The 23,523-nt window shown below is 47.7% G+C and overlaps 1 protein-coding gene across 1 annotated transcript in view; it reads right to left on the bottom strand.

Moving 5' to 3' along the window:
- Nucleotides 1–3,540: 3,540 nt before the first annotated feature.
- The window catches only part of LOC120050773 (pericentrin-like), a 34,685-nt gene continuing 14,702 nt past the window's right edge, over nucleotides 3,541–23,523 (bottom strand). The window contains exons 18-56 of the mRNA XM_038997325.1: nucleotides 22,733–22,844; nucleotides 22,575–22,615; nucleotides 22,347–22,481; nucleotides 20,002–20,275; nucleotides 19,750–19,900; nucleotides 19,127–19,580; nucleotides 18,838–19,035; nucleotides 18,612–18,716; nucleotides 18,413–18,517; nucleotides 18,095–18,247; nucleotides 17,106–17,252; nucleotides 14,890–15,050; nucleotides 14,588–14,757; nucleotides 14,271–14,455; nucleotides 13,947–14,109; nucleotides 13,599–13,841; nucleotides 12,941–13,173; nucleotides 12,741–12,857; nucleotides 12,524–12,544; nucleotides 11,905–12,141; nucleotides 11,654–11,833; nucleotides 11,360–11,512; nucleotides 11,082–11,252; nucleotides 10,001–10,912; nucleotides 8,885–9,055; nucleotides 8,595–8,772; nucleotides 8,174–8,502; nucleotides 8,000–8,102; nucleotides 7,734–7,912; nucleotides 7,456–7,662; nucleotides 7,211–7,381; nucleotides 5,899–7,053; nucleotides 5,571–5,774; nucleotides 5,219–5,401; nucleotides 4,862–5,082; nucleotides 4,684–4,763; nucleotides 4,454–4,586; nucleotides 4,186–4,319; nucleotides 3,541–3,943 (exon numbers count right to left, since the gene is read on the bottom strand). Coding sequence (XP_038853253.1) covers nucleotides 3,705–3,943; nucleotides 4,186–4,319; nucleotides 4,454–4,586; nucleotides 4,684–4,763; nucleotides 4,862–5,082; nucleotides 5,219–5,401; nucleotides 5,571–5,774; nucleotides 5,899–7,053; nucleotides 7,211–7,381; nucleotides 7,456–7,662; nucleotides 7,734–7,912; nucleotides 8,000–8,102; nucleotides 8,174–8,502; nucleotides 8,595–8,772; nucleotides 8,885–9,055; nucleotides 10,001–10,912; nucleotides 11,082–11,252; nucleotides 11,360–11,512; nucleotides 11,654–11,833; nucleotides 11,905–12,141; nucleotides 12,524–12,544; nucleotides 12,741–12,857; nucleotides 12,941–13,173; nucleotides 13,599–13,841; nucleotides 13,947–14,109; nucleotides 14,271–14,455; nucleotides 14,588–14,757; nucleotides 14,890–15,050; nucleotides 17,106–17,252; nucleotides 18,095–18,247; nucleotides 18,413–18,517; nucleotides 18,612–18,716; nucleotides 18,838–19,035; nucleotides 19,127–19,580; nucleotides 19,750–19,900; nucleotides 20,002–20,275; nucleotides 22,347–22,481; nucleotides 22,575–22,615; nucleotides 22,733–22,844 — 8,508 coding nt within the window. The 3' untranslated portion in view covers nucleotides 3,541–3,704. The remainder of the gene's footprint in view (nucleotides 3,944–4,185; nucleotides 4,320–4,453; nucleotides 4,587–4,683; nucleotides 4,764–4,861; nucleotides 5,083–5,218; nucleotides 5,402–5,570; nucleotides 5,775–5,898; nucleotides 7,054–7,210; nucleotides 7,382–7,455; nucleotides 7,663–7,733; nucleotides 7,913–7,999; nucleotides 8,103–8,173; nucleotides 8,503–8,594; nucleotides 8,773–8,884; nucleotides 9,056–10,000; nucleotides 10,913–11,081; nucleotides 11,253–11,359; nucleotides 11,513–11,653; nucleotides 11,834–11,904; nucleotides 12,142–12,523; nucleotides 12,545–12,740; nucleotides 12,858–12,940; nucleotides 13,174–13,598; nucleotides 13,842–13,946; nucleotides 14,110–14,270; nucleotides 14,456–14,587; nucleotides 14,758–14,889; nucleotides 15,051–17,105; nucleotides 17,253–18,094; nucleotides 18,248–18,412; nucleotides 18,518–18,611; nucleotides 18,717–18,837; nucleotides 19,036–19,126; nucleotides 19,581–19,749; nucleotides 19,901–20,001; nucleotides 20,276–22,346; nucleotides 22,482–22,574; nucleotides 22,616–22,732; nucleotides 22,845–23,523) is intronic.

The raw sequence follows: 23,523 nt of genomic DNA, 5'->3' as shown, positions 1-23,523 counted from the left end.
ACCGTAAACCGTAGTGGGCGAAACGTCAGAGACTTCCTCGTAGGAACTACTTGGATATCCTACTCTTATGCCGCGTTCCTGTACTAGTTGCAACTAGGAAACTCGGAAATGCTAAGCGGTTGACATAGGCACTTGTATAAATACAATCAGTTAGCAAACATTTCCGAGTTTCCTAGTTCCGACTAGTATTTGAACGCGGCATTAGACTGGATACTGTGGCATGTAAAAACATCGTAGCCAGTTTTTCACTGTCAGTAAGGGCTCCGTTTTGCATATCATGGGTGTTGTGTGATTATGTTTTCGTTGGATTGTCAAACAAATTACTTCAAAAAAGTAGGCTACTTGCGCATTTTGATCCACCATAATAATTGATTTAGCTGATACTCTGTACTGGACCGTAAAGCCTAATGGCTATTTTCACCCCTAATTTAGACAAGTTTCTGTTTAGAATTTCCGACATTGGTAGGCCATATTATAATTTCCAACATTTGGTCTGACCATTTGTTCGTCAACTATAGTTATACATGCAGCTTCTGTCATAACGTGTTGCCCTAGAAGACTAAATAAAATAGTGCTCGCCAGACTCTGACATCGATAGAATGAATGCATTAATCTGGTTAACACCGTTCAAGTTTTCTGTTTCGTTTAGGGACCCGGGGAGAATGCAATAACTCAAAAAATTGGGAATGGTTGGTCCCGTGATGTCCAAATGGCATCAGTTTGACCGGTTTTAATTCAATTAAAAGCTGACAAAACACGTTTCTTTGAAGACTAGTTAGTTTTGGGAGTATATTTGATGTGGTTGAAACACTGTCTGCATGCATAAGTGTCAAAGATAATACATTTGCATTTTCTCAAGAGATGCTGAATAAATCATACACTGTTCATATAAGGAAACAGTTCATATAAGGAAACCAGTCAATTTAAATACATTTATTAGGCCCCCATCTCTGGATTTCACATGACTGGGAATACAGATATACATTTATTGGTCACAGATGCCTTTAAAAAAAAGTAGGGGAGTGGATCAGAAAACCAGCCAGTATCAGGTGTGACCACCATTTGCCTCATGCAACTCTCCTTCACATAGACTTGATCAGGCTGTTGATTATGGCCTGTGGAATGTTGTCCCACTCCTCTTCAATGGCAATGCAAGTTGCTGCATATTGGCGGGAACTAGAACACGCTGATGTACAGGTCGATCCAGAGCATCCCAGACATGCTCAATGGGTGACATGTCTGGTGAGTATGCATGCTATAGAAGAACTAGGACATTTTCCAGGAATTGTGTACAGATCCTTGCGACATGGGCCCGTGCATTATCATGCTGAAACGTGGTAATTGCGGCGGATGAATGGCACGACAATGGGCCATTCCAATTGACAACGATAAAATGCAATGGTGTTCATTACCTGTAGCTTATGTCTGCCCATACCATAACCCCACCACGGGGCATTCTGTTCACAACGTTGACATCAGCAAACCGCTCGCCAACACAACACCATACACTCAACTCAACTCAGTCTGCCCGGAAATTGAAACCGGGATTATGTGCACAATTCTCCAGCGTGCAAGTGTTCTTCGAAGTTGAGTATTTGCCCACTGAAGACGGTTACAACGCTGAACTGCAGACAGTTCAAGACCCCGGTGAGGAGGATGAGCTTCCCTTAGACGTCTTCTAACAGTTTGTGCAGAAATTGTTCGGTTGTGCTAACCCAGTTTCACGGTCTCAGACGATCCCGTAGGCGAAGAAGCCGAATGTGTAGGTCCTGGACTGGCGTGGTTACACGTGGTCTGCGGTTGTGAGGCCGGTTGGACTTCTCGAAAACATAGTTGGAGGCTTATGTTAGATAAATTAATACCAGTTCTCTGGCAACAGCTCTGGTGGACGTTCCCGCAGTCAGAATGCCAACTGCACACTCATTCAAAACTCGAGACATCTGTGGCATTTTGTGGCAAAACTGCTAATTTTAGAGTGGCTTTTTATTGTCCTATGCACAAGGTGCACTAGTGTAATGATCATGCTGTTTAATCAGCTTCTTGATATGCCACACCTGTCAAGTGGGTGGATTATTTTGGCAAAGGAGAAATGCTCACTAACAGGGATATAAACAAATTTGTGCACAAAACTCAGGAAAAATACACTGTGTGTATGGAACATTTCTGGGATCTTTTATTTCAGCTCATGAAACATGAGACCAACACTTTACATGTTGCGTTTATATTTTAAGTATAGTTCTCCACTCCTGTTCGAGGCAAATGTAACATTTCTAATGCAAGACATGCATCATTCTGCAGGAGTTCATATTATGGCACATGTGAGGTTATATGCAGTCAGTGTCCAGATTTCAATTACTCTATTTAAACCATATTAATTTAAATTAGGAATATTCTGCTTATTCATGTCTACAGGGTTACTCGTGAACGGGAAATCAAATGTGCATGTAAACAGTTTATACGGGATGAGTTACCATCTGGAAAACTGTGCTCATGTAAATGGTACCAGTTCCACACTCAACTAACCAATGACCTACCTTGTATGCCCTGAATGATTACATAATTTAATGGGCATCTCAGTGATTTAAGCCTCAGCTGAAATTGTTGCTGATCAACACATTCTAATATAGTATAGAAATGGTTTAATCTATAATTACCAGAGCACCAAGATGTCATATCAGTGATTTGACCCCTATGTGAACTGTCATGATCTGCAGTGTAACTGAAGACATAACTACCAAAGATTTAGCTGGTTATTAAGATTATGTTTGCCCAGTCTGTGAAACTGTCAGTCTCATTTTGAGATGGTAAATACATGTGCGTCCAAAGCGCCCCAGAACTAATCACCAGCGTTAATGAATGATTAACAAAGTAAAATGTAGGGGTGTTTGTACCACCATCAGTTTTTGATCAACCCATAATCTAACAATACTGTTAGTATTGATATAAGTCTGTACATGTCTGATTCTGCCTTAAAAAGATAAACACCCAATGCGCAAGGCAGGTAATCACACAATTCAAATATTTATTGATTTTGTAGAAATGGTATCTATAAAAAAATTAAATTAAAATCATTGACAAAACATGTTCACCAGCTTTGATCTAGCTCAGAATTCCAGTGTGAAACTTGACACATTTATCCACATATGAAACTTTAACAAATATTAACAGCGAACATATATACAGAATCAGATACAAACTTGAATAAAGGTCAGGTAGAAAAATATCGATCTAATACTTTCAAAAACACATGCATTCGGGTGAGAAGACCTCTTAGGATTTACTCGGAGGCCGACAGAAATATGTGGAAAAAAGAATCGTATTTTTTTTTATTCGTCTTAAAAAAAAAAACTTTCTAAATCAGATACTAGACAAACACATTCCCTTGTATATTTGAACACAAAGATGGATCATAAATATGTTGCATTGAAAGGAGGCATTCATACATTGCTTCATTCCTTCCTTCAGCAGTCAGACTTCTTGTGGTAGGAGAGAAGAGATGAAGAGTCTGGAGGAGAGAGAAAACAATGTGTCAGAACCAGATAAAAGGGCAACAAACACACTCCCTCTCACACACAAACATATGAACACTCAGTGTTTTCCACAGACACCTCAGTACAGAAGAAAGCCATTCTAAAATGAACAATGGTCCAATGAATAGTTACGTAGTGACTACCCACACGTGCCTGCTTACACCAGATTGTTCCCTACCCTGAGATGTGCATCCTGGTACTTGTAGTTTGTTCAGTATGGTGAGGGTGATGTGGGGAGATATTAACGAAGAAGTGTATTCTGGTACTTGTAGTTAGGTCCTCACCTGGGCCGTACCGGTAGATGGGGGACAGACAGCTGAGGTACAGCCATGTCCTGTTCTCTTGCAGCCACCGCTGCCGATAGCCAATCATATCAGGGGAACTTGGAGGCGGGGCTAAGTAACCCCTGCTAACTGGGTCAGGAGATGGGATTGGAGGTGGTGAGATTGATTGATCAGTTTGTCAGAGAGGAAGTGTGTCCATGGTAACAATGCCGTCCCCTTACCCGGGGATTGTGGGTAGTGGACTTGCCGTGGTACGATGCCATCACCAAGCTAAAGCCCCTCTTTCTCCCTGTCATCTCTGATCCCCCCCCCCCCATCTCATTCAGTGAGTGCTCAACCATTAAGTGTAACCAGGGTGTGTGTGTGTGTACCTGGACGTGCAGCCCCCAGGCGTTGCTGTACATTCTCCAGGTGGTGGATGTAGTCTGTCAGAGACCGCTCGGCATCCTGGGACAGAACACTGGACGGAGCACGCTCAGAGGACAGGACCGGGTTGGAATACACTCTAGGGGGTACAAGAGGGGAGAATAAGAGAGAAGACAAGAGGAAGAGAGAAAAGGAAAGAAATTAAATCTCAAGCTATGTCGTTAAGAGATTTCCCCTCAAATGAATGGATGTTTACTATGGAAGGAGCAGTACCGGTTTTGCAGCCTGAAGGGTGATTTCATTGGTGAGACAACACCCTTACAGGTGGGGCTGCTGTCTCTAGTAGGTGGAGAGGAGTTGTGATTGGCCAGTGGCTGCTGCTGCCTCAAAACCTCAGTCCTGGAAGCTGAGAGAGAAATAGAAAGGTTACAAAAACTGTCGATGTACCTTGCCAGTGTGTTGGTAATCCGATCTTCATCGCTCTGGATGTCTCGCACACGCACCTGTGCTGTGTCCGTTGACAGTGACAGTTGTAACTCCTCTCCTGACGACTCTCTGCCACTTCCTGGTCAGGAACTTCAGTCTGGAGAAGGACAGGGAAGGGTTAACATGCATGACACAATGACCCATTGCTCTAACATATAACACCCACCCACACGAGCAACACAACACCCAACCCACCGTGAGATGGCGATGACAGCTCGTACTGCAGCTCTGAAGCGTGAGAGGGGAGAGTGTGTGTGGGCGTGGGGGGGCGAGGGGTGCGCCCCCATCCGAGCAATAAGACAGAGAGTTGCCTGTTCACAGTCCTGAAAGCCCCCCAGCAGCAGCAGAAGGTAGCGCTTCTGGTAGACCAGAGACTTCCTAAAGCTCTCAGCCCGTAGATAGCGCTCATACAGTCGCTGGAATAGAGGGACAGACACACAAACACAGGGTTAAAGGGACGTCAAGACAAGGGACTTCACACCAGATGATCCATGGGGACTTTCAACCCAGAGGTCAAGTGTGTGTGCGCGTGAGTTTGTGCGTGTGGCTCACCTTGCTGTTGCTGAGGTCAGTGCTGGGCCGGTTCTCAGTCTCTGCCTGTCGTAGCTGTCGTTCCAGACAGGACAGGGTGCGTTTCAGGTTAACTGTCTCCTGACTCAGCTCCTTCACGCGGGCCGACAGGTCAGAGTTCTCCCTCGACAACCTCTCCCCCAGCGCCGAGGAAGAAGAGGAAGACTGCAGGGAGAGAGAAGTTGGTTATCATGGTCCTTATCAAACTCATTTATTGTTGTCGCAAATCCCCCCCAAACACCATAAATACATTTAAAACACTGTCGTCTAGCTCGTCTCCCAGTGCTTCATGTTGCTATGCATGGGCCAAGCTATGATCAGCCATTTCTGGTACCTGGTGGTTGTATAGGGCTGTGCTGGTCTGGTCTGGCCCAGTTGAGGTGTTATTCTTGAGTTGGAGTAGGCTGGAGTTGTACTGGTGTCGGTTGGACAGTCTCTCTGTGGCCATCTCTCTCTCCTCCCTCTCTAGCTCAGCCAGAGTTTGCTGGAGATCTCTCATCCTCTGCTGGTCCTGCTGCCGCAATAACTCCAATTCACACTGCAGAGAGAGAGGGAAGAGAAAACAGGAAAGTAAACAAGAAAAAGATGGCATACAAGTGGCTGAGACACAGTTGTATTACAAGTCAGACAGGCAATGCTAAAATGTTGTGTGAAAATCTCACCAGTTTGTTGCTGGTTCTCTCGTGTCGCCTCTCTCTCACCGTCTGCTCCTGTCTCTCCTTCCTCCTCTCCCTCTCCCTCTGTTCCTCCCGCTCCCTCTCCTCGTCATTGACCGATCGAAGCCTCTCCCTCAGCACATTGAGCTCCGCCCCTAAGCGACCAGAACGCTCTCTCTCCGTCTCCAATGCTCGACTAGCCTCCTGCTTCTGCTCCTTGAGTGTCTCCATAGTAACTCGGAGGCGGGCTGCAGCATCCTGATCTCTCTGTGCCTCCTCTCTCCTCTTCCTCTCTTCCTCCTCTACTCTCCTCCGTTTCTGCAGAAGTTCCGCCCTCAGCCCATCTGTCACGGTGGCTAGCTCCTCCCCCTGCCTCCTCTCCTGCTCCAGTTGAGAGCGGAGCTCCGAGATGAACTTCCTGTCTCGGGACGCGTCCGCTTCTTGTCTGCGTGTGATGTCATCGAGACGCCAGGCGGAGCGCTCGCGTTCCTCCTCCAGTTCATTCACGTGGGCGTCGGCTAGGCGGGACTCAGCCTCTTTCAGGAAGTGTTCCAGCCGACTCTTTTCCTGTGACTGGAAAGTGTCGAGTTGCCGGGCGGAACGGGCACACTCCTCCTCCAGCTCCTTGTGGGCATCGGCTAGCCGTGTGTCGAGCTGTGATTGGAGGAGGTGGCCGCGGGAGAGTTCTATCTGGAGTTCCTGTCGGAGGTTACTAGAGGTCGTCCTCTCCTGGTCCAACTGACCCCTCAGGGTCACGACCTCTGATCTCTGCTGCTCCTCTTCCTTCTCCCGGAGGTGTGTGAGAGTTCTCTCCTGGTCCAGCTCCTGCTGTAGCTCCTGGACTCTGGTCTGCTCCATCCTTACAGCCTCCTCACAGTCCTCTATACACAGTCTGGGAGAGGACACACACATCAGTATTTTTATTAATGTGTGTGCATACAATAATGTATGTATGTATGTATACCCGAGTTTGCGGATCTCGTTTTGTAGTTCCTGCTGGGTGCTGTGGGAGGAGTTAAGTTGCTCTCTGCTCTCTTCTAGTTCTGCCCTCAGCCTGGATAACACCTCCCCTTTAGATGACTCCTCCCCCTGGGAGTGCTGCAGCTGCAGAGCGTGTCTGTCTGCAGAGAGCAGACGATCCACAACACGCTGCTGCTCCTCCTGGAGAGATGAGGCAGAGCGAGGGAGGGGAGAGCGTTATTTTTTTAACCCTTTCAATTAAGCTAAGCAGATACAGTGAAGCTTTTTTTTTTTTTTTACAGTATACAGGACTGCCTTCGTGTTTGGAGTGGTCTCCACTCTCACGCAAAACACACACCTGTCTCTGTAGCAGTATTTCCAGCTGACGGAGCAGGTGGATGGAGTCCATCTCAGGGTGGGAGGAGAGAAAGGCCTGCAGCTCAGAGCGAAGCCCTGCCCTCTCAGAGTCAAACACACTCCTTACTGCAGCCTGCAGCCCTCTGCTCCAACCAGCATCCACCGAGTTCTCCTGTTAAAACACACACAGGAGGGTCAGTATGCACACATGCAGAAGTTAAGCACACATCTCACACACACACTCACCGGTCTTTGTGCCATCCGACAGAGCAGTTCTCTCAGAGCGATGACAGTTTCCTGTAACGCCCTCTTCTCCTGCTCCCAACTCATTGGAGGAGCTTTAGAGTTTAACTGACAGATCGTCTGGTCCAATGAGAGGTGGTTAGAGGGGGCGTTACGCTGGGAGAGGGCGAGAACCCTGCAGCTCTCCTGGTACACTCTCTTCAACACACCCTGGAAACACACACACATAGTTTGGTATAGGGCTCATTTGTAACATTTAAGGCGTGTGTGTGTGTTCATACCTGTAGTTCAGGAGACAACAGTTCGTCGTTGTAGCTCATACTCCCGGCGGCGCTGCCTGTGTGTGTGTTGGTTGCGGGGTTCATGCCTCGACAACGCAGGTACTCCAAGAACTGTGCGTCCAGCCTCTCTGTCTGCTCCAACTCTACCTTGAGTCTTACACCGAGCTCTGAACTGACATCTACACGACCGAGAGAAAGACAGAGACAGGTTAGACACATGAACACAGACAGACAAGACCAACAAAATGACAGACAAACAGACTTACTGCTGCCATATCCATCACTGGCCCAGTCCGTTGCAGACAGAGAAGAGGCGGAGCCAAGAGATGAGGGAGGGGCCGTCAGGTCCAGGGCTTCCAGCTCATGCACCTGACAGGTGAGAGAGGTTTAATATATGTGTGTGTGTGTGTGACACTTTTCCCAACACTTTTTCCACCCACCTTGTCAGCGTCCATTGAGTCCAACATGGAGAGGTTGTCCGAGCCAGAGATGGACCCAGGGGAGTGGGTGCTGTGTGTGCCCAGCTCTGGGCTGATTGTCCCTGGGCAGGACTGTTCTTGCCTTCCCCTGGGGGAGGCTTTAGCCTGGAGCTCCAGGCCTGTGCCGTTTAAAGCACTGAGGTCAGAAAGTCTAGAACCGTGGAGAACAGAGGGGTGGAACCTGTCCTCTCTGGTTCTCTCCTCAGAACAGTCCAGTCGACGGAGAACCTCGGGAGAACTCAGGGACCCGTTGCGAGACACACCGTCCTGGAATCCTCTGGGCGTGACGTCTGGAGGAGGAAGATGATCACAGTCATCCAACAGCTCTGCACTCATCAGAGAAACACCATTGTCTGTGTAGGCAGCTTGAATGTGTACTCACCCTTCAATGAGTGTGTCTGTCTGTTGTGCGGGTTGCAGGTCTGTCTGAGCTGCAGCAGTTCTCCTTGCTGATAGGCTAGCTCCTCTTCCTGCACGGCCAGGTCTTCCTGTAGGCCCCGGAGCTCCGCTTTCAGATGCTGGTTATTGGTTTCCAGGTCAGCCAGGGCCCGGTCCTTGGTCTGATTGACACGTGAATGAAATAAGAGAAAACAGTGTTATTTACAGTCCTTAAAAACATTTTTTTTTTTTTTTTTTACATGTTCAGTTTAAATGCACACACACACACCGTACCTGTCCCTCCTCCAGTAGTTTCTCAGCTCTCTCTGTGCTGGAGCAAAGACCCTCCTTCACAGCTGCTAACTCTGTCCCCAGGGCTTGATGCTCCGCCCCTAGTCTCTGTAGCTCCTCCTCCCTCTGTCTCAGGGCAGCGTCAGCCTTCGCCAGAGTCTCCTCAGCACACGTCTAAGAGAACAGCCTTCATCATCATCAGTATGATCAATATCAACACAGCACCATCAATTATGTAATCCGTCTTCTTTGCACAAGATCCTTCTTGCAACCTATTATCCAGGGCTTTGATTCATTCAAGAACAGCACTAAAAACCTTGAAAAGACAACAAGAAACATGTGCAAAACGCACACCAACACAAATCCCTTACCCTTCCGACCCACAATGTGCAGAAAATGCTGAGCGACTAACCCTACTCAACACCATCACTATTTTCCCCAAACACAAATCTGTAGCAAACTGTTCACCAAGAGTGTTTAAAATAAAATAGTGCTTGGCAACTCCCATTCCAGAACACATGGCAAGAAAACTATACTCCATTCTCCATGTTCAGAAAGAAAGTAAATGCCAGTGAAAGAACTTCACAACACGGAACTGTTTTCTGACCACTCCTGGCTTCCTCTTTCTGATGAGGTCACTTCCTCTATGTGTAGCACTCTTCTGTTGGGTGCCAACACATCAACATCTTGTAGTTTCTCTCTCTTTTATGCCCACTCTTAGTCTCTCCCCCTCTATACATATACCATTTAGCAGATGCTTTTTCTCCAAAGAGTCAATCTCTCGTTCACTCTCTCCCTCTTTAACCATAGCCAGCTGGGGTAGAGGGAGCTGAGCTGACACAGCAAAATACTTAAATAGTGAAAGCTACTTAGGGTTGGTTGCAAGTTAGGCTTAGAGAGGCTAAATGGAATGATTACTCAAGTTCGAATGAAAACATCAAAGGCAGGCTTTCAAAGCAGACAACTTATCCTTTGTGTCAACCTTTACCTACCAACTAATTCTACAAATAACTAATACTACTAAATATACCACCACTCCTACTTGGCTAGAAAGAAATGTGTTTAAATTGATGCCACATGTTGAGTCAATCTGATTGGATTGACGCTGCCGCCACTTACCAGCACTTCCTTCTGAGCCTCCTCCTGGTTGGCTCGCCTCTCCTCTAGTTGACGGCTGACTTCCTGGAGGCAGGCCCTCTGAGAGGTCACTTCCTGCTGGAGGCGTTCTATTTCCTCTTGGAGTCTGCACTCCTTCTTCCGCAGGGCCTCGCGTTCTGACGAAAGTTCAGCCTTCGCTGTCTCGACAGCCACCACGGTCTGTAGAAGGGCTTCAGTCTCTTTCTCCCGCTCTTCAACCCTTGATTTTAGCTCCAGGACCAGGGAGTCTAGCCGAGTTTTCTCCCATCGCAGGGAGTTAGTCTCCTGGGCAAGAGCCTGCCAGCGACCACTCTCCTCCACAGCTGCATCCCTCTCCTCCTCCAGCCCTTCTTTCCTGGCTCTCACCTCTTCAAGTTCAGACTCTTTTAGATTGAGTTCTCTCTTTACCTCATCCCCTCTCTCCCGCTCTTCCCTGAGCCTCCTCCCCAGCTCCTCCCCCTGTCCTCTGTACTCTTCCTCCTGAGAGAGCAGCAGTCTCTCCATCGCCTCCTTCTCTCCCACCGTCACCTCCAGCTGCCCCTGCAGGGCCTCCACACGAGAACGAAGAGAACGAGAATGAGAAGAGGAGTGGAGGAGACGCATCTCCTGCTTAAGACTGTCGCCCTCTCCTCCTCTCGGTCCTCCTCTCTCTGGTTGGGGGTAGTTGGCAGGTTCCGGGCTGGGAGTAGGCGAAGGGTTAACACTGTCACCCTCTTGTGATAGGTCGCTGACCTCGTGGTAGGCGGGGCCAAGGGTGTTTAGCTCCGCCTGTAGCGTGCTGATGACCTCGTGAAGCCGCTCCTCCTCTTCCTGCTTGTCCTGACGCACCCTCATGATGTCACAGCGGAGGTGCTCCACCTGGGAGCGGAGGTCTTCAAGTTCTGTCTGGAAGGCCTGTAGAGAGACCGGGAGAATGGCTTCCAGTTCAGGCAAAAATAATGACAGTTCCATTGTGTGTGTACTACATTGAGGTCACAGTAGTTTGAATTCTCAGAGATTATGTCATTATATAACAGGGCTGGATTATGGAGGTCTGTGTGTGTATGGGTGGGTGTGTGTGTACCGTGATGTCCCTGGCTGTGTCCAGCTCCAGTTCCAGCTTGTGTATCTCCTGGGTCAGGTGGTCTATCTCGTCATTCTTCTCCTCTAACAGAGCAGATGGGAGACTCTCCTCCTCTTTCTCCTCTCCTATCTCTCTCTCCTCCAGGCGAAAGGTAAGGTCTGAAACGGTCTCCTAAACAGAGACACAGGGAAGAGATTTAGAACACAGTAGGACAATCATTGTTGGCGTAAGAGAGGACTAACAAGTACTAGCATGACTGAAAACTGTAGCAGACCCACTTGGAGAGAAGCGACTTGGTCGTGAAGCTGGGTGATGGTATCCGTGTTCTGATTGGTCAGGAGCTCCAGCTGGAGTGTGAGGTGTTTTAACTCCGCCTCTTTTATGGTCAGGTCTCTCTGAGTCTCCTCCATTTGACCAACCAACACACACACCTAGAACACACACGTTAAAAAATTAATACAACCAAGCAAACTAATCTTTTCTGGCCAAAGATCTCTATACACTAGCCAGCAGGTAGCAGTTAAGCTCTGTTAGGCCTTTCACTAAAGCAGGTGTTGAGGTTGGAAACACACCTGTTGCTCCTTGTCCTGCAGGTCTTGCTGTGCCGTGTCCAACGTGTCTCGGAGAAGCTGGATGGGGTCGGGGGTGCTAGCATTGTCACGGTAACAGTGACGGGTCTCGTCCAGTTTAGACTGCAGCGCTGAAATCTGGAGACGATTTGACAACTGCTGCTGCTGCAATGACTCCTTATCCTGGAGGGGGAGAGAGTAATTTAGTGTGTGTGTGTGTGAGAGAGAGAGTGAGTGAGTGATAGAGAGTTTACCTGTGTGAGCTCCTCTTCTCTCTGCCGAGTTCTGTGCAGCTCCTGCTCCAGTTGACTGACAGCTCTGCTGCTCTCGGAGCTGCTTAGCAACGCCTGTTCCAGCTCCCTAATTCGCCCAGCCAGCTTGTCAATCTCCTCATTGCGCTCAGCAACCTCGAGCTGGACCTGTTGATTGGCTGCCAGCAGGGAGGTGTGGTCTTCTGTCTTGTCCCTGATGAGGGCTTGAAGGCTCTCCACCTGAGAAAGAAACACAGGGGGGTAATGTCGGTTGTCAGGGCTCCAGTTGCCAGGGGTACTATGGGGTTTCCCATGTTAAGCTGTACGACGGGTTTACTAAAGCCATTCCGGGTCTGCAGCCACTACAACTACTGAAGCCATGAGACAGAGCAGCAACACACAGCACAGAGGGATGGAAGGGAAAGGAGGATGATAGAGCGAGATGGAGAAAAGGAGGATGGAGAGATGAAAAGGAGAGAGACGCGGCGGTGCTCTAACGGCAGATGTATCTTCAATGATTATGTATCAGTTATTCACGCAGGTGTGATCACAACACACACGCGGTGGGGGCATGCAGAGGAGTCGAGGTGTAGCTTTAGGAGTCACTGGTGAGATTCCATACCTGCAGAACCAAGTCCTCAATCTAGAGCATTCCATGAAATAAAACAAAACAAACAGTCAGCAACAGGTCCATTCAGGAGCAGGAACTCAAACATTAGAAACATTAAATATCTATAATGACTAAACATCAGATATTGTCTTGACTAAACACTGCAGTATTAAAGACTTAACACACGACAATACACGAAGGTAAGGATGTGTGTGTGTGTGTGTCTTACCCGCTGGCCCTTGCTGGCCCCAGCAGTGTGTCTGGCTGGCTGTCTGAGCTGAGCCTCCAGATTTCTGATCTCCTGTTGGAAATCATCCCTCTCATGCTCCCGCTCCACTGCCTGCTCCTGGAGACACACAGAGATAAACTTGAGTGTGTGCAAGTGTGTGTTTTACACATCCATACATTTCAGCACAGCGTGACACTTACGTCTATAAACTGCCTGTTGTGTTTGAGCTGTTTCTCGAGGGCCTGGACTCGCTGCTGGAGGTCCTCTGATTGAGCCCTGTGCTGCTGCTCCGCCGTGAGGCCCTGGTTCTCCTGTTCCTCTAGCTCGGTCTCCAGAGCCCTGAGGCGCAGAGACAGTGAGCTGCGGTCTTTCTCCGCCTGCCGCTGCACACACAGCCTCTCCTGGGCCAGACGATCTGCCTCAACGAGGAGTCCTTTAGACACACACAACACAGGTGGTTAGGAACACACACAATCCTTCCAAACATTCACTTTCTATAGATAAGGTTAAGTATAGAATTGGTCAGAAAAAAAAACAAAAAAAAAAAACATGGCCACAAGTCATAGCAAACAAATACAACCACACAAAAAAACATTCTGCTTAAATCGAAACGCACACACTAATCCCCATGCCATGGACTCTGTATAAGAAATGAGACGGGGCAGTTTTTAAAATGCACAAACAGACACACACAGAACTCTGAGCGACAAACCTGTGTCCCCCTCTATACTCTGACAGGACCCTACAGGAAGAACAGACAACTAAGAACAGGACTTAACGTGTACACAAAACATATGCAACATAATCAATCCCAGTTAAGCTTAAACCACAATTTCTCTCATCTATCCCCTTCCTCACCCTTTTCTCTCTCTCCCAGTCCGGCGGTGAGATGGACCTTCTGGCGCTGGAGGAGACTGTGCTCCTCGCTGAGCTCCTGCAACTGCACCCTGAGGTCCTCCAGCTCAGAGGTGAGGGCTTCCTTCTGGTGCAGCTGCGCCCGGAGGCCCTCCAGCTCCTCAACAAGCCGTTCTTCCTGAACCTCCTTTTGTTGTAGAGATTCTTCCAGAGTAGCCTTCTCAGCCACATAGCCCTCCAACAGACCTACACACACACACAAAGACAGGATACACACACAGATACATGAATATCACACTTTTTACAAACAAAGATTCTAAAAACACATGGAGACACAGTATCTCTACAGACCCTCGGCCTTGTGGAGCTCCAGTTGGAGCTTGCTCTTTAGCCCCGCTTCCTGGTCCAGCTGATCCAATACGAGCTGGTGTTGGAGCAGCATCTGGGAGGAGTCTGAACGGCCCTGGGAAAATCTCTCCTCCAGAGACAGATGGACAGAACAAGACTCCTCCAACTAGAGAGAGACCAAAAAAAGAGAGAGCGAGACAGAGAGGAACACAAAGATCAGTGGCTGAGCTTCATGCAAATTCAATGCATAGAATGTTGTGTTGACCCCCCACTAACCTCTCAAGCGTTCACTGCATGCCGACAAGCTAGTGTGTGTGTGTGTGTTACCTGTGTGCTAGCGCGTGTGAGGAGCTGCAGGAGTGTGTCCACAGAGTGGCGTAGTTGGCTGCAGGCTCCCAGGGCTGCTTTCTCTCCCAGGGCTGCTTCCTCTCCTCCAGAGTTTGTTTGGGACTCTGTCAGTAGAAGGCTCACACACACACGCTGAGAGAGATCTAGATCACCTGTCGACATGTCTGCGACAGAAAGAGGAGACAGGTCAGGTATTACACACACAGTTATCAGTCCTTTCTTCCCAAGTGTGTACTTGTTCACTTCCTGTCATAAATGTATCAAGGACACAGGTCCAGTTGTTAGATTCCACCCACCTGTCTCCTGATTGGTTGTTTCCTCTCCTGGCCTCTCACCCTGATCATGACCTCTGACCCCGACACAGGCGTTGACCCGGCGGCCAATTAGCTCCTCCATTGCCATGGTGCTCAGAACCACCTCAATCAGAACCTTCTTTAGCCTCTCATTGGCTGACTGGAGAGTGTGCCTAGAGGTCAAAGTGAGACGAGACCAACAAAATCACCCCAAATTTTTTTTAACTCGAAAGCATATATTTTTTAAATGAAGCATACACTCTAGCTGATCATTGTCAGGCCTACATTCATCCAGACAGCCTCACCTCTCCTCCTTCGCAGTGTGTAGGTCCTCAGTAAGCATGTTGAGGAGGTTGCCTCCCTCCTGACTCTCTCGTTCTCGCCGTTGGAGGAGTGTATCCAGGGTCTCCATCTCTGACCTCTTCCCCTCCAACTCCCCCTGTAGATCACCCACCTCCGCTCGCAGCTGGAGAGAGAGAGAGGTGTCATAGCACAGCAGTGCCAATACAGAAGACAGACAGAGACAAAGACAGACACACACCTCCGTGTGCAGCTGAGAGCCAGATAGAAGAGAAACCAGAGACAGGAAACCAGTCATCACTAGACGTGATCCAAGAATTGTCCTCCCAGTCATAGATACCACAGTTGCATTCAACATCACACTCCCTTTACATAACAGGACCAAAAGCAGAACCATGTGTCTTGTAATGTCCAATCAGAGAATGAGAAATGGACAGTTTCCATTTTCAGTCAGCATTAGTTTGAGATTTGCCTGTTTAGCCTTCCAGGAAGCACTCTCACACACAAACGTAGAGACACACAAACAATGGTGTAATCCTGCGTGCCTGGCAGGCAGCAGCTCTCTGCTTCAACACAAACATTTAGTGGGAGTGAGTTGAAATCTGAACTCCCTCCCTCCCTCCACCTCCCATTTCTTCCCTCTCCCCCTGTCCCTCTCAATCCCTTTACCTCTCCAAAGCTTTTACTTGGCTCCTCTCTCCATCTCTTCCGCAGTCTCACTCGTGCTCTTACAATTTCTTCCCTCTCTTTCTCCCTCCGTCTAACCACCAACACTAGTTGCCTTAGCAACAGTCCCCCCCATATCCCTAAGGGGGGGTAGTTGTTGGAGCACAAATACCCCACACTACCTGATCCATGGAAACAAACACTATTAAAAAACACATCCACACCCCTGGTGGGGGGGGGGGTTAAAATAGCATTGGCATAGAATGGATCGTCTGTGAATAAGGTTGGATAGAAAGCAGAACTGTCAGTCATGGTTAGCTTGGGAACTCTGCCGTGATGAACATACTGGGAGGAATGGATGGATGAATAGATGAATGAAAATCATTTTAGAATAAACAAATGGACCAATGTGCATGTAACTGAAATGCCATTATGCATGATGAGATTAGAGATTTACATCCAGACAGCAGAGTGTGTGCACGCCAGACCGCACACACACGGGATTAGTATTGAGATTAATGAGGAAGATAATCCCTTTAGAAGAGCCACAGGACTGTGAGAGTGTGTTTCTAGACGTTAAGAGTGATAAAAAAACCATCCTCTTTTTATTCTCCTCCTGCAAGTCTCCCACCACAACCATCCTCTTCCCTCTGTCTCCTCTACTCATATATCACCATCTTCTCTCCCATACTCTCTCATTTTCCTGTTCTCTCCACTCTTTCTCCCTTTGTGCTCCCCTCCCTCGGTCTGTTGATAGTTGGGCTTGTCTGGTCTTGCCCACAGAATTAATTTCATACTAACAGTGTGGTTGGAAATCCCACTCTTCGCTCATGCTGGCGCTCCACGCGCACCATGTCCTTTCCTACCGCTAAAACCAGCTCTGGCGCACCATGTCCTTTCCTACCGCTAAAAACAGCTCTGGCGCGCAATGTCATTTCCTACCGCTAAAAACCGCTCTGGCACACCATGTCCTTTCGAAAGATTTTAAGGCAAAATAACCCAATCAAAACAAAGCTCTTTGAACGTGGGAATATGCCAGGCATATTGGGACAAAATCAATTATGATCGATTGTATGATTAATAAAACGTTTAAGAAATCCGATTCTTTGTTTATAAATACTTTGCTACAATGACACCTCGATATCTACCCACCTACATTATTCTTTTAGCATGTGCACGTAGTAAGTATACCATCATGCTTTCTCAGATTCTACAATGACTCTTTATTTGTGGACACTAACGTTACATCACCGCACTCCCCTCTATTGCTCCTCATCTTTAGAAGTCACCTTGATTTTGCACCCGTGTGTTTTATCAGTTTGTTTCTGAAAATATTCAGCAAACAGACAGTAGCTAAAGCAAGGGGCTATAGCTGCACACAAGTAGACTACAAATGCATGCCAGGCCGGGCATGCCCTGAGCTGGTGAAGTAAGCGCTACTGGAATGAAGTTGGAGCGGGCGAGAAGGCCGAAGCTCCAGCCTTTGGGAATCTTGCTCCGCGCTCCAGTCATAATGGGCACGCTCACATACTCTGGTGTGTGTGGTGTGGGTTACCTGTGACACCACGGTGTCCAGCTGTAGCAGTTGTGCAGTGAGCTGGCTCATCTTGTCGGTGTAGCTTTGTTCCTTCTGCTTATGCTCAGACATGAAGCTCTGCCTCTGTTCTGCTAGCTCCGCCTCCTTCTGCTCCTCAAACTCCGCCTTCAGAGGAAAGAGATGCTGGTAATGCTGTCCAGACCGCCAGCACTTCTGTTCTAGAACTTGTTCTAAAACTCACACCAAGGTCATTGGGTAACAGCTCTCCCTTTTCCAACGTTCAATGTTAAAACTGCAACCAAAAACTCCCAAGCTGATTCAGACTGACTGACTGCTAGCTCTCACTCAGCCCAAATGCATTTGTTTTTTTTAAGTGTACAAAATAAAACCTTCTGCATCTGAGGCTCAAAAGCTCAAATCCATCCCATTTAGCCACTGTTCACGTGGCAGTAACACACACCCACAGAAATATACACATACGGATACCACCGATACGAAAAACACACACCGTCCTATATGAAGAAAGAATTATGATGGTTGTGTAAATCTCATGGGACACTGGCCAAACATGGGCTAACCCTAGTCTTGCTGGGGTGTACACGCATGCATGCGCGCACACACACAGAGAGAGACAGACCTCCAAAATCCAGCCCCATTATATAATGTAATCTGTCAGAATTCAGTTTCAAAGTGATCTACACATGGAGCACAATGGCAGACTACTGTGACATCAAGACAGGGAAAGGGGATAACTAGTCAGATTGATTATCATTATAATCACAACTGAATGCGTTCAACCCAAATGTATCCTAAAAGACACCCACCACTGTTACATATGTTCCTGTATAGCTCATTGCGATGTTTAAGGCTGATGAAGACCTCAAGCCGTTTTCCCCACCCTCTCTCTTCCTCTTCGGATTTGGTGGCTTCAAGCAATACGATGAATATTTCCTCTAGCCTATCAGACAGCAAGTCCATTCCTCTTCCTCCACCTCTCCTCCTCTCACCTTCAGTTGGATGATGTTGTGCTGAAGTCTCCCCTCTGCTTGGGCCTTCAGAAGCTCAACCTCTTCCAGGAAGTGCAGCCGTTGCCGTGACGATGACTCCTCCAGCTCCTGGCGACACGCCTGTAGCGCTCTCGCAGACGCACTCTTTCGCTCCTACACACACACACACACACAATGACCCCTCGTCTAATACAGTGTGTGAACGCACAATTAGAGAGTAATCCCTTCGCTTTCATATGCCATTAAAGACACAGTCAGCATTAAGACTACTGAGAAGGGGAATGGGATGTTCTGGGATGGTGTGTAAGTGTGTCAGACCTGAAGCTGCTGCTGGTGCTGTGTGTTGAGTTGCTGTGTCTCTGAGGTGTAGGTGCGTGTGAGCTCCTCTAAGGCGGTACAGTGCTGTTGCGCCAACTCCAAGACCTTGGGACAGACACAACCAGATCAAACACACCTGAATGGATGGACAGATGCTCAGATTAATGGATAGACCAACCAAGAGATGAGGGATGAGTACTTTTTTCCTGAGGGCCTCCAGAGCCATGTGGTGCTCAGCTTCTAAGGCCTCTCTCTGGACAGACAACTGAGCTTCTAAGGCCTCTTTCTGGATTGTCAACTCATTCTGAGAGAGAGAGAGAGAGCAAGAAAGAGAGAACAGAACTGTCTAATGAATATACAAGACCCTTTTTTTTACTGTTGTGAATTTGCATCTTTCCTTGACATCAAATGACCACTTGTCTCACCTGGTGGGTGTGGCTGAGCTCTGTTGCCATGGCGCTAAACTTTTCCATGTGAAGCTGAGCCAGCTTCTTCCTCAGCTCCTCCATGACGGACTGCTGCTCCAACCCATCACGCTCCACTTTCTGGTTAAGCCTTGACCTTTCACACTCCACTTCCTGCATATGCTCCGCCTCAAGCGCAGACTTCTGATCGCGCAGAGTCTGAGATATGGGAACATTAAGATAAAATAGATGTGAAATGTAGAATATAGATATACAAGATTTAAAACAGTGTGTGTGTGTATGTTCTCACCTGGATCTCCCTCAGGTACGTGGTCTCCAGTGTGTCCATATTACCCAGCATCCTCTTCTCCAGCTCCTCCCTCTCTTCCTGATGCCAGTGTTTTAACTCCGCCTCCTGTCCCTCTAGCTGAGCCTGGTTGGTTTCCTGTAGGACTGCCTCCAGGAGATCGAGCTCTGCTTTGCGTTTTGATTCAAGGCTGGTTTCCAAGACAACAAGCTCCTCCTTGTGTTTTGTTGCCATCTCTGTTGCCATTGCTTTGAGCTCAGCCTTGTGATTGGCCAACAAGGACTCCAGTTCTGCTTTGTGATTGGTTCGTAGTGTGTCCATGTCCTTCGTGTGGTTGGTCAGTAGCGTGGTTTTCAGGAGTTCCATGGCGGCCATGTGTTCCTTACTCAGCTCCCCGAGAGAAACCTCACCCTTCTGGGCCAGACGTTGCTCCAACTCCCCCCTCTCCTCCTGGAACCTACACACATGCAGAATAGGTCAGCCAGATTCATTTCAAGACGAAAGGACAGATACAGAGCGTTAACTCGCTCTGTGAATGCATTCGTTTACTATGGGCAAACTTTCACTAGCATTACCCTCCAGACCCCCCCAGTCTCTTTGGGTGTTTTACCCCAGCCAGGCCTCACCTGTCCTGGGCTTGGCGTAGCCTCTGGTCTCCCTGCTCCTGAAGCAGAGCGGTCAGCTCCTCGACCTCAGCAGCCATGGTGGACTTGGCCCTGGCCAGCTCAGCTTCGTACTGGGACTCTAGTCTCTGTCTCACTGCCACCGCCTGGGGGTCTGGGGGAGAGACATGTGAGACACAAAGGGCAAAGACCATACAGAAGTGACAGGAGAATAAGGGAGTTGTTGAACTACATAAAACCTTTTCATGTACTTACTCTGGTCGTTGTCCAGTGAGGCTTGTAGACTTATGAGCGCCGCTCTCGCCTCCTCAATCCCTTTCTCCAGAGCTCTCCTTTCCTCCGCCATCCCTCTCTCCAGCTCCTCTCTCAGGGCAGAGACCCGTGCCTCCCCCTCCTCCTGGAGCTCCTGTCTGAGCCTCTGCACCTCCTCCACTCTCCTCAGGGTCATCTCCTCCATCACTCGCTCCCTCTCCTCCTTACGTTCCTCTGCTAGTTTCACACCCAGCTCCTCAGCAACGCTCTGCTTCAGCTAAAAACATCCAGGTCAACATGGTCATTCAGGGTCAGAATTCATTACGCTGTCACACATACTCACACAATAATGTATGTACAGTTGAAGTCGGAAGTTTACATACTCTTAGGTTGGAGTCATTAAAACTCCTTTTTCAACCACTCCACACATTTTCTGTTAACAAATTATAGTTTTGGCAAGTCGGTTAGGACATCTTAGTGCATGACAAGTAATTTTTCCAACAATTGTTTACAGACAGATTATTTCACTTATAATTCACTGTATCACAATTCCAGTGGGTCAGAAGTTTACATACACTAAGTTGACAGTGCTATAAACAGCTTGGAAAATTCCAGAAAAGTATATGATGGCAATAGAAGCTTCTGATAGGCTAATTGACATAATTTGAGTCAATTGGAGGTGTACCTGTGGATGTATTTCTTTTTTTTCTTTTTTATTAAATTGTATCCCCTTTTCTCCCCAATTTTCGTGGTATCCAATCGCTAGTAATTACTATCTTGTCTCATCGCTACAACTCCCGTACGGGCTCGGGAGAGACGAAGGTCGAAAGCCACGCGTCCTCCGAAGCACAACCCAACCAAGCCGCACTGCTTCTTAACACAGCGCGCCTCCAACCCGGAAGCCAGCCGCACCAATGTGTCGGAGGAAACACTGTGCACCTGGCCCCCTTGGTTAGCGCGCACTGCGCCCGGCCCGATGTGGATGTATTTCAAGGCCTACCTTCAAACTCAGTGCCGCTTTGCTTGACATCATGAGAAAATCAAAAGAAATCAGCCAAGACCTCAGAAAAAAAATTGTAGACCTCCACAAGTCTGGTTCATCCTTGGGAGCAATTTCCAAACGCCTGAAGGTCCCACGTTCATCTGTACAAACAATAGTACGCAAGTATAAACACAATGGGAACACGCAGCCGTCATACCGCTCAGGAAGGAGACGTGTTCTGTCTCCTAGAGATGAATGTACTTTGATGCGAAAAGTGCAAATCAATCCCAGAACAACAGCAAAGGACTTGTGAAGATGCTGGAGGATACAGGTGCAAAAGTATCTATATCCACAGTAAAACAAGTCCTATATCGACATAACCTGAAAGGCCGCTCAGCAAGGAACAAGCCACTGCTTCAAAACCACCATAAAAAAGCCAGACTACGGTTTGCAACTGCACATGGGGACAAAGATCGTACTTTTTGGAGAAATTTCCTCTGGTCTGATGAAACAAAAATATAACTGTTTGGCCATAATGATCATCGTTATGTTTGGAGGAAAAGGGTTCTTCGGCTTGCCGGCTTCCATCCCAACCATGAAGCACAGGGGTGGCAGCATCATGTTGTGGGGTTGCTTTGCTGCAGGAGGGACTGGTGCACTAAACAAATTAGATGGCATCATGAGGAAGGAAAATGATGTGGATATATTGAAGCAACATCTCAAGACATCAGTCAGGAAGTTAAAGCTTGGTCGCAAATGGGTCTTCCAAATGGACAATGACCCCAAGCATACTTCCAAAGTTGTGCCAAAATGGCTTAAGGACAACAAAGTCAAGGTATTGGAGGCCATCACAAAGCCTTGAGCTCAATCCCATACAAAATGTGTGGGCACAACTGAAAAAGCGTGTGAGCAAGGAGGCCCACAAACCTGACTCAGTTACACCAGCTCTGTCAGGAGGAATGGGCCAAAATTCACCCAACTTATTGTGGGAAGCTTGTAGAAGGCTACCCGAAACGTTTGACCCAAGTTAAACAATTTAAAGGCAATGCTACTAAATACTAATTGAGTGTATGTAAACTTCTGACCCACTTGGAATGCGATGAACAAATTAAAAGCTGAAATAAATCATTCTCTCTACTATTATTCTGACATTTTACATTCTTAAAATAAAGTGGTGATCCTAACTGACCTAAGACGGAATTTTTACTAGGATTAAATGTCAGGAATTGTGAAAAACTGAGTTTAAATGTATTTAGCTAAGGTGTATGTAAACTTTCGACTTCAACTGTATGTACTTGCTGTGAGTCTGTGTTCCTCCAGTGTGTATGTGTGTGTGTGTGTGTGTGTATTTTCAGTGTGTGTGTACCTTTATAGTGTGTGAGCGTAGCTCCATGTTGTGTGTGTCTGCCACGGCAGCCAGTTGTGTCTCCAGGTTCTGGATCATGGTCGTTCTGGTCTGCAGCTCCTCAGAGTGACACCACATCCTATGCTCCACCTCCACCTGTTCACATCACATTAGCAAACCTACTCCCACTGGAAACTTAACAGAACTTCGATTCACAGAATCTAATTCATTCACTATCATCATTCATACCTCCACCTGTCTGGCAGCCTCCATACGCACTCTCGTCAGCTCTGTGTGGAAGAGATTAGAGGAAAAGGATAAATTGAGGGAAAGAGAAAGAATATTCCAATTGCTTGTGTGTGTGTGTGTGTGTGTGTGTGTGTGTGTGTGTGTGTGAGTCCGTATACCTCTGACATGGCTGTCTGACAGTTTAGCGCGGAGTTGTTCCATCTCGAGGGCGTGGCGAGTCTTCAGCTCCTGCAGGTCGCCATAGTAACGATCAGTCAGGTCCAAACGCACCTAGAGAGAAAACGAAAGAGTGAGGGAAAGACTAGGCCTGATCATAGGTGAGACTGCGCCTGTGTGTGTGCGTGCGCTGTGTTTACGCTAGGAAAATGTGGCGCCGGACATTTGACCGGCAGCATTTTAATTTACCGGACCAATATGCATTGGGTGCGTAACCGGATTAGGGCGTCCACCCACAGTGCTCTGAATTCCAGAATTCCCATGCGCAGTTTGAAGATGTTGGAATCACTGTCCACATGTATCTTTCCTCAGCCAACAAGTGGAGTAACGTACAGCAAAATCACTAGCCTACGTCAATCTACTATTTCACATAGAAGAAAAGTTTGTTCTGTGCAAGAAAGAAATAGCCAACCCCAGACAGACTCTGGGACAGTTGTGGGTTGATAAATACCAAATTCATACAACCAGTAGGCCTAGGATACATCCCAAAAAACATGCAAAAGAAATGAGGCTCATGCGACAGATCAGAACATTTCGCTTAAAATGTTGATCAACTATTATTTATTTACATTCTACACGCAGCAATGCGCACAAGGCAGTAGGCTACGTGCGAATATTCATTCCATAATGCAGTTAGCGGAAAACACTTGTCAATGCCAGTGATTTCAAGAGATGAAAATATCCGTTAGAAACGTAGAAAGAGGGGAGATCTAAAGATGCAACAACTAGCATG

This window comes from Salvelinus namaycush, chromosome 7 (assembly GCF_016432855.1).
Source record: "Salvelinus namaycush isolate Seneca chromosome 7, SaNama_1.0, whole genome shotgun sequence".
In the NCBI taxonomy this organism is placed as follows: Eukaryota; Metazoa; Chordata; class Actinopteri; order Salmoniformes; family Salmonidae; genus Salvelinus; species Salvelinus namaycush.
This window is presented reverse-complemented; position numbering and strand designations above follow the sequence as displayed.